At 37.8% G+C, this 13,761-nt stretch overlaps 1 protein-coding gene across 1 annotated transcript in view; it reads right to left on the bottom strand.

Moving 5' to 3' along the window:
* Positions 1–468: 468 nt before the first annotated feature.
* The window catches only part of slc8a4a (solute carrier family 8 member 4a), a 57,488-nt gene continuing 44,195 nt past the window's right edge, over positions 469–13,761 (bottom strand). Inside the window, exons 3-7 of the mRNA XM_036588935.1 lie at positions 8,570–8,676; positions 5,096–5,220; positions 4,447–4,546; positions 2,424–2,696; positions 469–848 (exon numbers count right to left, since the gene is read on the bottom strand). Of these exons, the coding sequence (XP_036444828.1) occupies positions 469–848; positions 2,424–2,696; positions 4,447–4,546; positions 5,096–5,220; positions 8,570–8,676 (985 nt within the window). The remainder of the gene's footprint in view (positions 849–2,423; positions 2,697–4,446; positions 4,547–5,095; positions 5,221–8,569; positions 8,677–13,761) is intronic.

Below are 13,761 nucleotides of genomic sequence, written 5' to 3'. Positions count from 1 at the left end.
TTCAGAAGTCTACTGATAGGGAACAGAAGATGCAAAAAGTTGAAAATATTGAGACGAGGAGTGAGAAACTTGCCTGGAAAAAAAAGAATAGTCCTGTTGCAAAGGATACGCTTTCTTGAATGGCTCTTTTTACATGTGGTCATTTCTGGATCAGCAGGTGCAGGCACACCCCAAGCGTAAACCATGTAGTGAGCAGTGTCTGTGTGTTCCCTTCAGTTTCAGAGCAAGTCTCCTCCAAAACAGCAGGAGTTTCCATCCCCTCCACTAGCCTCGTTAGCATTAGCGAGAAGGAACTGGTCCCATTCCAACAACACTTAATTATCTTCAATAACAAATGTAAACACTCAGTTTGGACACCTTATAGATACAGTTTTGTCACAACAGCAGAGAGAGGGAGAACAATTAGGTGGTTGCACAGGAAGGAAATCTCTATCGCTCTCTCTGTGTCTCAGTGTCTCTCTCTCGCTCTCAGAAGCTAGGCAAGTGGCAGTAGGCCTCCATCGAGGCCAGCAGGATGTAGATGAGCCAGAGGGAAAGGAAGAGCAGGGCGGTCAGCAGCTTGGCGGTCCGCGGCCCCCCGAGCTCTCCTCCGGAGACAGAGGGCCGACGGCGGTAAAGCAACATGAGCACACAGATCAGTGCCAGGATGGTGAACAGAGTGACGGAGAAGGCCAGTGAGCCGGGCGGCACTGTAAAGTGCTGACCCTTACTGTGCCAGTAGACAGCAGCGATGGTCCACGCAACTCCAATGCCCAGGAACACGTTGACCGCGTTGCTGCCCGTCACATTGCCGATGGAAGCATCTGCATACTGGTCCTGGATGGCAGCAACTTTGCTGGCAAAAGTGTCTGAGGAAAAGTAGAAGAAGAGAAGAAGGAAAGAGAGAGAAGTGAAAGAGCAAAACTCTAAGGGCTTTAAAGTGACAGTTTGGACAAAAAAAATGCAGTTTACCCAAATGTAGTGAATCAGCCAAGATATGTTTGGCATCTGATGCTTCTTTACTTTTGCACTGCTGTGAGGATAATGCAGCTAACTAGTAGTAGAAGTTTATTGTGCCAACTGGGTGCCTAAATCAGCACACTCTTGCCTCAAACTGCATCAAGTGGTAATCTCAAACAGATTTTCTTCTGTAGTGTCTCACACTATACTGATACATACAGACAGATGACAAGGTAAAAGTGTAACCTGTAACATGTTGACTTGGATTGATTTGGATCAATATGGCAAAAGGAAAACAGCTAAGTGACTTTGAAAGACGGTTCCACAAAGTCTGCTCAGCTGGCTAGTGTTTTAGTAAAACAGTGACCAAAGTGACATCTGCATTTAGATCTATGAGAAAGACATCAGTAAATAGAGCTGAAAATTGTGGTTGAAAGTGTACATACAACATTTAACAAGTGTACATTCATACACTCTCTCTGTTGTATTATCCTATCCTGCTTTCTGAATGCAATATTCTTAGTATAACTTTGGACAGTATCTTTGTTAAACTGCCACTCTGTAATGGTACTGAACGCAGTCCAGCAGCGATGTTGACTGCCCCAAAATGGTGGCACTGTTGACGTGCCTGGCTAAACACAGTGCGGCATCTTTGTATGTACGTCTATGAGCAACACTATCTCTAGCCATAAGTGTGAGTTGCATTCAAATTTGGCAAGCAGTGGTGAACGTTTGTGGCAAACTTGTTGCAAAACATTCCTAGTGAGAGCAAGAAACATGCGTGTTGATGCCACCAAATAATCAACTATTAAATTACTTGCCAACTAATTTGGTCATCAATTTAAGTTGACTAAGTTGGTTAATTGTTGCACCCCTATTTGAGACTTCAGTGGTGTAAAAACCATAAGCACTAGACTACAGAGATGTGAAAACAGCGAGTCAGATGAGTCATCCTTCACTATGTTGCACACACCAAGAGAACGGTACAGGACAGAATGCTTGACCCCTAGAGTGAAAGGGGTCCTGTGACACTGTAGAAACTATGCCAAGGTGGATTAAAGCTGTTCTGGTAGTTTGTGGAGGCCTGACACCTCACTAAGACACTTTATGTTGGTTTTTCACCCATCTATATACAAAAAGACAGAATGCAGGCTTTGAGATGGTCGCTACTGCTATTTTTAGCGATACGGTATATCTGTCCCTTTTTTAGATAGGAACCAGATAAGCAAGGATTTTTGAGATTGCTACTTGTTAATGCAGTTTGAAGCAAGTGAAACTAGAATTCCGGCATGCGGTTTGTATGATTTGTCCAGTTGGTGTAATATATGATAAGCTACATTAGCCTTGTAGGCTAAATGATAAACTAAAGAGGCAATATTTGGATACCAAACAAGTCTTGGCTGTTAACAGCATTTGGGAAAACACAAACATGATGTGTATGAAGTTGTGGCCTATTGTTTTGTTTGACCTGACTGCACACTCACCAGGCACCGAGGTGCCAAGGGCCACAAACACCACAGCCGTCACTGAGTCCTTCAGGCCAATGGTGCAGCCAAAGTGGGAGGCCAAGTCTCCAGTGACGGCGGTCAGCACTCCGATGAGTGAGATGGACACGAAGAAGCAGGCCCAGCCATTCCAGTACTCTGTAGGTGGCACGAAGGCAAACAGAACCTTCCAGAAGACAGTCAGGAAGTGCATGATGTAATCAAAGCAGGAGGGAAGGCGTTCCTCTCCGCTCTCCTCCTCATCGTCATCACCTGGGGGAGGCAGCCATGGAGGTTATGTAATGCTTATAGAGGTGGTCCACATCAAATTTTTACAACGAGCCTCAACCTCATCCTTGTCTGGCATGCAAAGGGCAGTTTAACATTCACTGATATTGTCTTTAATGCGATGTGTCAGATTTATCTTACATAGCTTTTCAAGTGTTTGTAGTGGGCTGCCATGAGTATTTGCCAGGCATCAGACATAATCAATAATTGTAGCATTTTTATGAGTGTGCATTGTTGCTAAGCCTGCTAATGCTCAAGCTTTTTAAGACTTTTCTAAACTGATACCCAGAAAAAGTTATGGTGCAAAATAGAACATTATGGCTGGCCTAATGCCATGTTGCTTTTACTTGGAACCATCAACAATCCCTGAAGCCTACTTAACTAACTAGGCTAACATTAGCAACTGCTTTTAGCAATGCTAAAGTTTGAGCATTGAGGCTATTGAGGACTCCATACACAAAGGAATGGCAAATCCAAAGTTACATTTTTTCCAGCCTTGAATTTCAGATGATGTCATCTGGAATCATATTGTCACTGCTGTGGAATCAGCCCTCATTCTTGAGGGATGTCTGTCGTAGCTCTAGCAAATCATAGCCACAAAGGTTCAAATACCAAGGTGCGAATTCACCCTGTTTGCTAAACATGAATAAATCAAATGACATAACTCTTGCATACCTCAAATTAATTCTCTTTAATACTTATTTTATATCCTAGAATATTAGCAAGTTAGTTATAAAGGAGAATTACACTAATTTTCCATAATTCCTGCATAATTAAATAATTCAATTGTAAACAAGTCTTTTAGAGTGGGCTGATGTGATGCCTGAGACATTGTTCTATAATAGTTTTGAGATAGGACTTTTACCTGAAACTTATCTTTTAAAACCTATTTATGGCAAAGAGGTGCATGTAGGTGCATTGTAAGGCAAAACAGTCCCCAAAGAAAGCTTATTCTTTCAGATTTACCACTGTTACCATCATCAACATTACATAAAAACTAAGGAGACACGTGTAGATTCACTGCTAATTGTTGATAGTAAAAAACAGCTATATTTGCGCTGTTGACAACCCCTGATTCCTATCACCACCATTGTAAAGAAATCTGAGTCGGTGACATTCTTTACAATGAACTATTTTCCATCAAAGAACTCTGGATGACACTGTTTATGTTTCAAGCACTGATTACACCTTACCCCTAAGAACCTCTTAGCTAAAGTTATGTCCGCTCGCTGCAAGGGTTTGCTTAGCGACAGACTCTCTCGGTGGTCATACATGTGTTACATGTGCTGACAGACAAGTGATAGTGATATTCCACTCAATTTCACTCCGAGACTGAGACTACAAAGATCCATAAGTTCCATAGTTTTATTTCATTTAAAATATGAAATAAATGTGTTCATTTGAATAGAAATGCAATTTAATAAAAATTAACCAATTAATTTTTGACCAGATTCTGGGCATAATGAGTGGATGCGGTGTAGGGGCAAAATGCTTGTGCCTGCATACTTTCCAACCTTAATTAAATGGTTTCAGTGATATGAGATGTAGCTTTTGGGTTGAGCTGCTGTAAGGCATCTCAGATGGGACAAACGGAGGCTGATGACAGTGTAGATAAGCCGTCAGTCATTAATCAGATAATGAAGCAGGTATTTCATTAGAATATAAATGAGCTAGGGAGCAATTAAACATTGATGGATAGAAATGAGCTGCATGTGTGTATGTTAGAGGAACTGACCTGCGCTGACGGTGACAGCACTGACAAACTGCTCTCTCCAGCTACTGCTGCCCACCACCAATGCAAGGTTAGTCTTCTTTATCAGCTTATCCACCGTGTTCTGCATACACAAACATACACACACACACACAAACACACACACACACACACACACACACAGACAGTAAAAGATGAAGCAACTCACCTCATCTCCAATGTGACATTGAGCTGCGTAAATGGCTAATCTAACCCTCCAGACAGCCTGGGAAGGAAGAGGTTCGGCTAAACTGATTTGAGAACAGTGAGGCAGCACGGTAACCGAAAAAAAAAAACCCTCCAAATTTCATTCTGTCCAGTGTCATCCTGTCTGCTGCTTCTGGTTTGTGTTTTCTCTGAGAGGGCACGGTCTGTGTAATCTTGTAGAGGAAGCCATGGGGAGTCAAGACGGGCCTGTCTCACATCTCTCCTAAATCCCCTGAGCTGCTCCACCTGGCTGACCTGCTGTATGGAGTCTGTCACCATGGGGATGAGTGGGAGGGAATCCAGACACAGCAATAAAACAGTGACCCCAGAGGTCTAGGTGTGTGAGAGATTGGGTGAAATCCAGGGTCATAAATACTGTAATGTCCTGCAGACTGACAAAACAGCTAGTCTGACTTTCAGAACGCACCTTGAACTCATACGACTCCTCGATCACCACTTCCAGCTTAGTGTGTTCTCCGAGACTCGGGCAACCCATCTTAGCCACCTCTTCCTCCTCGACCCCCACTGCTGGCTTATTATCATTCGAATCACCTGTAGGGAAATACACACTTACCTTTAGGCTTGACCTTGAACTTAAACTTTATTGCAACATGTACTAGTAAGGCCCAACTCATGCAAAAACTTTGTGACCTATAACAATACAGATTTTAAGGGGCTAAAAATTAATATAGCCTATGACACTGGCCAACATAATGTTCTATTTTAACTGTATATTTTAGATAATAATAATACATAGGCCTGTCACAGTCATGAAATTTTCACTGATGGTTAATTGCCACATAAATAACTGCGATTAACAATTTAACTTTCAAGCCTAACATGGCCAAACTGGCTGAATAGCTATGTTGCTTCCAAAAAAGAACAACAAACCACTAGAGGTGTTTTACAAAACACTTAATTCCATTTACATTTTCAGTTATAATTATAAAAGTACAATATGTTCTGACTAAATTTTTTGTATCAAAACCATACACACTGGACAAAAGGTTGCTCAAGCCACAAAAAAACTGGCAGAATACCTATCAAAAAAGTATTTGCTTATCATGAAATGGGCAAACTATGACATTGTGCAGTATGTTTTCCACTTTGGAGAAGTGCAAGGAGAACGAAGAGTTCTTTCACTGACAGCCAGAGTTTGAGCTGATTTTGGAGATGCAGCACAAGACAAATAGGCTGAATGTCTTTAAGTGCAAATAAGATTTTTGCTCCTCACATAAAGGAAAAAACGGAGACAGGGCGCTACTTTCCATTTTGGAAAAGTGAAAGTAGCGCAAAGAGCATCATCGCTTCATTCAAAAACTGAAACTCTGAGTGTTTTCAAGTATAACGGGAATGTTTATAGCCCAGTTTGAGCTTCTTTTGAGGTTTCTGATTCCATGCTAGATTCAGTGAGCTCTTGTCGCTGGCAAAAGTTTTCAAAAACTTAAAACTTTCAATAATGTCAATAATGCCACATTTCTGCCACATTTGGTGTGCAAGATATCATCAGTTATACATTTACATAATTTATTGTCATCTAAATAATCACGTTCGGTGTGTAAAGGCCTTAACATTTGTTAGCCTATTTGATAACAAGCTAGACACAATACAACAAGATATGTTACAATATGTGACAACATCTTCCATTAAAATACAATACTAGATGTATATCTACAATATGTATTGTACTATTACACCCCTCATTCTCAGCCAACTGATATATCGTTCCAGCTCTATTAATCAACACTTGTACTGATGGCTCTATTAATCAACACTTGTATTGATGCAATCCAACTCTTGCTTACAGAAAGTCATACGGAGAGTAAATCTATAAGAAATACACATTTCAAAGGTAAAAATATGAACATACAAGGCAACACTGCAAATGTAAAATAAAATCATTTTAAAAAAGTCTACATCATAAGCCCTATTGCTCATTTCTGATTTTTGTCAGATATGCACTTGTTTCAGATATGTACCTGATCGTATCAGATATGCACATGATCAAGGACCACATATCAAATTGGAGAATCCAAATTTTGTGTTCTCACAGCTCTGAAAAAATTGAATCTAATTATATTTAGGCCAAAAAATTAACACTTTAACTCTGTAATGTGAACACTGCCTCATAGTCTGCTGAATAATGTACAGTCTCAACTGTCAAGTTCTTTCAGTGTTCATAATCATCACCCCATAATTACTCTGATGCAATAGCCCAGATAAATATAGGCACATTAAAAATATTTTTCTCTGCTTCTCTTTGCACGCAATAGCAAGCGATGAAAGAGAGAGAGGAGAATCTAGGAAAAAGAAACTTAGATTTAAATGGCAATGAGAACATTGTTAATAGGATCCTACAATAGCTTTGGCAAATTGAATAGCATGGCGAAGAACATTAAATTAGAGCAGTAAGTGTATAATTAATGTGCAGAATGGCCCGGAGACACTGCTCCAACATGGCCGCATGCACTGAGACCAATTACTGTCTGTCCTGATGGGACTCGTCCTCCAGCTATTCATGCACTTGAAAATATTCAACTATCCAACTGTACGTGATTCACTTATGAACAACCTAGTACATAATGTAACATATTTGAGATTAGAATTCTTTCCATTTGTCCTATTTCCTGTCTTGCATACGATAAGTCTTCCCCCCACTCCCGCTATTAACTAAGGGCTGGTGAACTGACAATAAATATCTATCACAGATACAAAATATGCAAAATATAAGAAGTATTTTTTATTATTATCATTATTTTGTTGTTGTTATCATAGTTATCTCAAAATTTATAAGCTCTGCAAATGATCCCAATTTCTTTTAAAAATTTATTTTAATTTATTTTTTAAATATTCAACCTTATATAAGCTGTTCGGGCTCATGTTTAATTTGTCTTGTGGGTGGGGCCACTTTGGATTTAGTGTTTTTTAGCTTATTTCGATATACATCAAACAGTAAAATCAGTGATGCGACAATGACACGCTAGTATTCACTCGTATACCTTCCACCTCTATTCGTGACTTTCAGAAGGCTAACCCCAGCTGATGAAATGGTGCGGGCAAATCAATTTTCTGAATGGCTAATTCTGAAATTTCATCTGGAGCATTACTGGTATTCATTGCCTCATATACTTTTTTGAGGTCAGTTGATCTCTTTTTTTGTCATTGGATAATATTGATATATGCATTTATAGTAAGTTGTAGATAGATAGATGAAAGGGTCTAAAAACATATGATTATTGGGAGGGTGTATGTGTATGTTCTTTTCCCTCTCTAAACCAATACATCTGGTTTAGAGAGGGAAAAGAAGATCAATATTTCAAGCATTGCTATTAACAAAATGGACATTTCATGTTTTTGCATTTTACTGTCATTTGTCTTTTGACATAACTTATTAAAATGAAGTGGAATCATTAAAAGATGAAGGCTTCAATTTCGTTTTAAAATTGATTAAGTGTTACTTTGATTACTAACACGAATTTTTGAAAAACGCAAAAACTAGTAAATGATTTCACACTTAAACTAAACATTCTGTAAAACAAAGATGACAAATGGATACAAGATTCCAGGAACCACGGGGTCTTCTTACCTCAAGTAGGGGTAAAGATTTTTTTCTTTTGAAAAAACTCTCTGCTCTTCTAGTTTTCCTCTGTGTATAGGTTTATATATTATACATCAAAAAAACTTTGTAAGGGCAACGTAAAGGGCATTTTTCCTGTAAGATATGGCAACGTATTCTAATAATTCAGACTACACAGACATAGAGAGCTGAAGAAGAGCCATAGATTTGTAGAAGCCACCCATTTCTACTGATCCAAGATCAGTTCTGCAGGTTTTTTAATGACTAAAGCTGATGTTTTCAGTAAGGGAAGATAATCCTGCTGAAAAGAGAATGTTTCCTGACCGTGCTTCTGTCCAATCTCCAGCAGCACAGGCTCCCCCAGATGGATGGTGAAAGTCTTGTTCTTCTCATACTCCTCATCATCAATGATCTTCACCTCCAGGATCTTCCTGTACAGGACAGACACAGGACAGTCATTAGTGACAGTCATTAGAAAGAGGGTGAGAGAGAACGAGAGAGAGAGAAATAACCTTAAATGAGGCAGGAAAAATGCATGTGATTACAGACCCCATTGACTTCAAAATGGACTGCAAGAGAACCAGAGAAGTCCTTGTCAACATTATGCACATTTGTCTATCAAAAATGTTGAACCTTCAACTAAATTGACATTATTGTCTGTAAAATGCTGTATGATGATGAAATGTGAAATATTATAGTGCACTATGGGATGGTTAAATGTACTGTTTAGAGTGACCATGCTAGATTCCAACTGCTGTTCTTTAACATAGCCAGAGGATATTAAATCATATCAGAGCTCTTTGGATGTTTTTTATACTTCAACATCACTGATTACATTACTCTTTATATTGTATCATCATATCATACCATATTAAATTAATATCTGTTGTGGTTGAATTATTTTTCCCTGTTATTTTCTCCAAACGATGAAAGAATTTGTTCATTTTTAATCATCATCAAAGGACTCAAGCTTTCCCCTTTACTGTAGACAACATGAGATGGTGGTGGCCTGTAAATAATCGAGCAGTGACATATTTCCTACTCTGACTCAGTACCTCAGCACACTGCATTTGAAATGATTAACTCCAAGGTAGATGGTTTTTGTTGTTTTGACAAGTACTGAATGTGACAACTTGATCTGAGATTATGTTTATTTTTCCTATTACTCATGGCCTGCTGCAATGGAAGAACTACAGACAAAAAGACGTGTCCTTTTTGGTGTGGTTATACGTCCAATATACATGTAAATAACAGTGAATTAAAGCTGATGATCTGCACTTTAACCTCTGTGCAACAAGAGTTACAGCAACAAAATCCATGTTATTATCCAGCTACCTATGAGCTGCTCTCTATGTCACGCATTATAAATTATGCATACTTACTGTACTGTGTCAAAAGTCAGGGACCACCATTCATATATTTAGCAGAAAATTTAACAAAAGCCTCAACAAATAAATAGAATTTTTTTTGTTTTTTTAGTATTAAATATGTCCACTCTTTGCTTTTATTACAGCTTCCATTCTTTTCAGGAGACGTGCTTTCAGATTTTCAAAGAAATCTGCAGAGAAATTATATATAAAACCATTTTCAAAAAGTTCTATATAGAACATACATCACATTCTCCATCAAGCTGTGTCCCTACATGCATGTGTTGTAGGTTACCTGATACAGTGCTGTCTGGCTAGCTTTCTGATCATTAGACTCATGTATAACTTGCAGCGAGAGCAGCCTAGGGCCTGTTTATATGACATCCTTTTTTCTTAAAGTGCAACTACACCCATTTATTAAAATTTCTGCAAAATGAAATAGTTGCGATGTAAAAAAGTCATTCAGAGTGGTCTGATGTGAAGTGCTCCATTCTAGAGAAACTAACAGAGTCAGTTGTTCACAGTGGTAGTGATAAGACATTTCAAGAGTTTAATGCCTCTAAAAGCTGCATCACTGAAAGTTATTACATGAAATAATTATGAATACGTTGCCTGATGCCTGAGGCAAAGTTTTAAGTTGTGAGACAAGCTTTTGGCCTTTCAATGGCAGAGGGGCCATTTTAAGGCAAAACAGTCCCCAAAGGAAACTTATTTTTCCCAATTTGCCATTATTTTACCTTCATCAATATCAAAGAAATCACTCACACATTGCATCTTTAAACTCAAGTTTATTCATTTAAGGCCCCTTATATCAATAAAATGTCATTTACTTTATTAAACATTTGTGTAATCTTGAGATTACTGGCATAAACTGTTTAGAAATACTGAAGTATTGCTTTATAAATGCATTTTCAAAGCTTCTGCATGTGCTGAAGTCACTGTGTAGGTTGCCATCAAATGAAGTGGTACAGACTAAAGTGACAGACAGTTGACCCATTTATGATATTTTACAGTTATGATAAATCATAATGGAACCAGTAATGGAAGACCTAGTTAGCAACATCATATACATACAGTTATATAAATGATTTAGATGAATGCCCTCAAACAAATTTTCCATACATATTTTCTCATATATAGATAGACAGGTGTTGGGCTGAAATCAAAAATCCTGTACTTCACTGAAACTAAAGATACCCTAGGTAAGATATTACCTGAGTAAAAGTAGATGTCTCTATATTATTACTTAAGTTGAAGTACAAAGGTAGGCCTGCTTGGTTTTAATGCATTTGAGTACCAAAACTAAAAGTGCTATGAGTTTTTATAAATATTGTGTTACTATATGATTTAGTAACTGAGTTAGCTGTTCATTACTGCTGCCACACAGCTCTCCTTAACAGAAACTGTACTTTAACTCAAGAAGAAATGTTATACACAGAACTAATATATGGTGCTTATGACAATGCAAGTAGAACAAATGTCCATCACTTTAGTATAATGGTTCTTATGTCAGTACAATGTCAATTACTGCATATGAAAGCTTGTGTTATCTTGCAAATACTGCCAAAAGCTGTTTATAAACACTCAAATATTGCTTTTTAAATGTTACATAATGCTTATGCATGTTTTATGAAGTTCCTATGTAGCCAACCTTCAGCTAAAGTGCCTCCCATTTTGTATGAGTGTATATAAATGAGCAAAAGAGTTATGCAATAACTCAATAGCACTTTCTTTTCAGAGGCTAATATCATTGCTTATGGAGTTATTCATTCACAAATATGTTACTATGATTTCTATGATGATAATAAAAAAGCAAATTTATACGAGAATATTTAGCAGTCACAGTTGGAATGCAAAGGCCTTTAATTACAGATCTTATAAATCAGTTTCTGTCATAACTACAGCTCCTGACTTCAAAATATTTCTGTAGTGGTGAAGCTTAGAGAGTAGAGGAACAGCACACACCATCTGCTGTATAAAATAAAAAGACTGAGAGAGAATGAGGAGAGGGAAACCAAGTGAGGACAGCTATGAGTGTGGCCAACTGTGCACCGCATGGTGTTAGGCTTAATTTCCTCACCTAAGTCCTAGGTCCTGGGTGACATGCTAGCACATTAGTACTGCAGGAAGCTAATGCAGCAGGTACAGCATAACTGCACTCCACTCATTAAAGCCCATTAACATAAACGCATCAGCACAGATAGGAGAGCTAACCATGTCAGAGGACAAACCCATTACTGCACAGTGTTGCCATATGGCAACAATTACTTCCTTTCAATATTTGGCTTTGCACAAAATAAGTCATTTTTTTCTATTTCTAGGAAAGAATGAAGACTTTATGAGTAATAAGGTATACTATTCTGCTTACATGCCTTCCTGTTGCAGTCTGCACTTCTTATTTCACAGACACACATCAGATTATGAGGCCCACTTTCTGAAGCCCTCTCAAATATCTCAAATAATATACAATATTCATACACAACTACTTCAAAATATATTAAAGCATTGTAGGAAGTGTTCGAACTATGGGAAGTTACATAAATGAAAACAGTTTAAGAGCTTTCTTTTATATAAAATGATAAAATATAATTGTCATATGGCAACAGCATGCAGTAATGGAACTTCAAATCTGCAATGCATACAGTGGGAGAAGATGAAGCCATTGCCATTGTACATTGCTGTTTTCACACCTTTTAATATTCCAAGTAATTTTTTTATCAATATAATGATTTTCATACCTTTCTGTCTTCTTAAAATATTAATGCATACATTAGATGTTTTTTCCATGCTGTGACAAGGAATGTTGCTGAGTCTTATGGCAGTGCAATGTTTTAGCCCCATTGTATGTGTTGCAGATTACAGATCCATTGCCGCATGCTGCTGCCATATGGTATTTAGACGATATGAAATCATTATTGTGATAAATTACATCATGAAATTAGCATTAGCATGAGTATATCATGGGTATTATCACCAGGGGTGGAAAATGTACTGAAAATCCCTACCTGAGTAAAAGTACTGTTACTGTAGTGATAATTTACTTGAGTGCAAGTAAAAGTATTAATGAAGAAGATTATTCAAGTAAGAGTAAATAAGTAATTTATGGGAAAAATACTCGTGTAATTGAGTTACTTTTTTGTACATCCACAATCACAGCCTAAAGATAATTCTGAAATAAAATAAAGTAGTTTAGAATGATGCTTTGAGAAAAAAAGTACTCATAGTTTTTATAACCTAAAATGTGGCATTACTCTTTTGCTGGTATTCCATATTTTTAGTTATATATATACACATATATATAACCTCTATTTTTTTTCCAAAACATCATTTTGTACCTTTTTAAAGAACTGAAAAATGTCAGCTGTTTCGTTTACCATGTTTACCTTAAAAATGACTTGGAAAAAAAAAATCCATTAACTTCCGTTCAAGGAATTTATCAATGTTTTTGCAGTAGCTATATATATATATATATATATATATATATATATATATATATATATAAAATCTTTTTCAAGTCCTTTTGATCTAAGAGCAGCAGGCTGATTAAATGAAATGAAATGGAGATTAAAACCAGAATTTTTTTTTACATTTTGACATACCCTCAGTGTCATTCGACGTATCCCTGGGGGTACACGTATGACAGTTTGGGAACCATGGCGCTACTGGAGCGCTTTGCTTAACCCAAAGGAACCGACTTTTAACCGGTCACCGCTGGCTAGTGAACTCTGGATCAATGCGGTTTAGCCCAATGAAGTCAAAAGTTAGGCTGTTTACTGCAGCAGAGGAGAGAGAGGCAGTGAGTGGAAATGAAAGACACAGCCTGCATGCAGAGCATCCAGCTATGATGCAAGACTCTGAGTGTGCTCAGAGTGGCTTGTCTGTTTGAACAATGCTCATGTATTATTAAAGCGGTCTGGAGATCGTGAGCGAGAGCAAAAGAATGACAGATTATGCTATTTTTATTTGGTCACAATGCTACAGGTTTGGAGAGATGCACTAGAGTATGTTGGAGATTGTGCTTTCATGTGAATAGCCACAATGTAGCACAGAAGTGTATGTGTAGATGGGTGTAGACTCATGCACATGCACACACACATCCTTATTCAAAGCCTATAGTGTATAGACTGCATTCTTGTAAACACAAACAGT

This window comes from Colossoma macropomum, unplaced genomic scaffold (assembly GCF_904425465.1).
Source record: "Colossoma macropomum unplaced genomic scaffold, Colossoma_macropomum, whole genome shotgun sequence".
In the NCBI taxonomy this organism is placed as follows: Eukaryota; Metazoa; Chordata; class Actinopteri; order Characiformes; family Serrasalmidae; genus Colossoma; species Colossoma macropomum.
The sequence above is the reverse complement of the archived record's forward strand: the minus strand, read 5'-3'. Positions and strand labels throughout refer to the sequence as shown.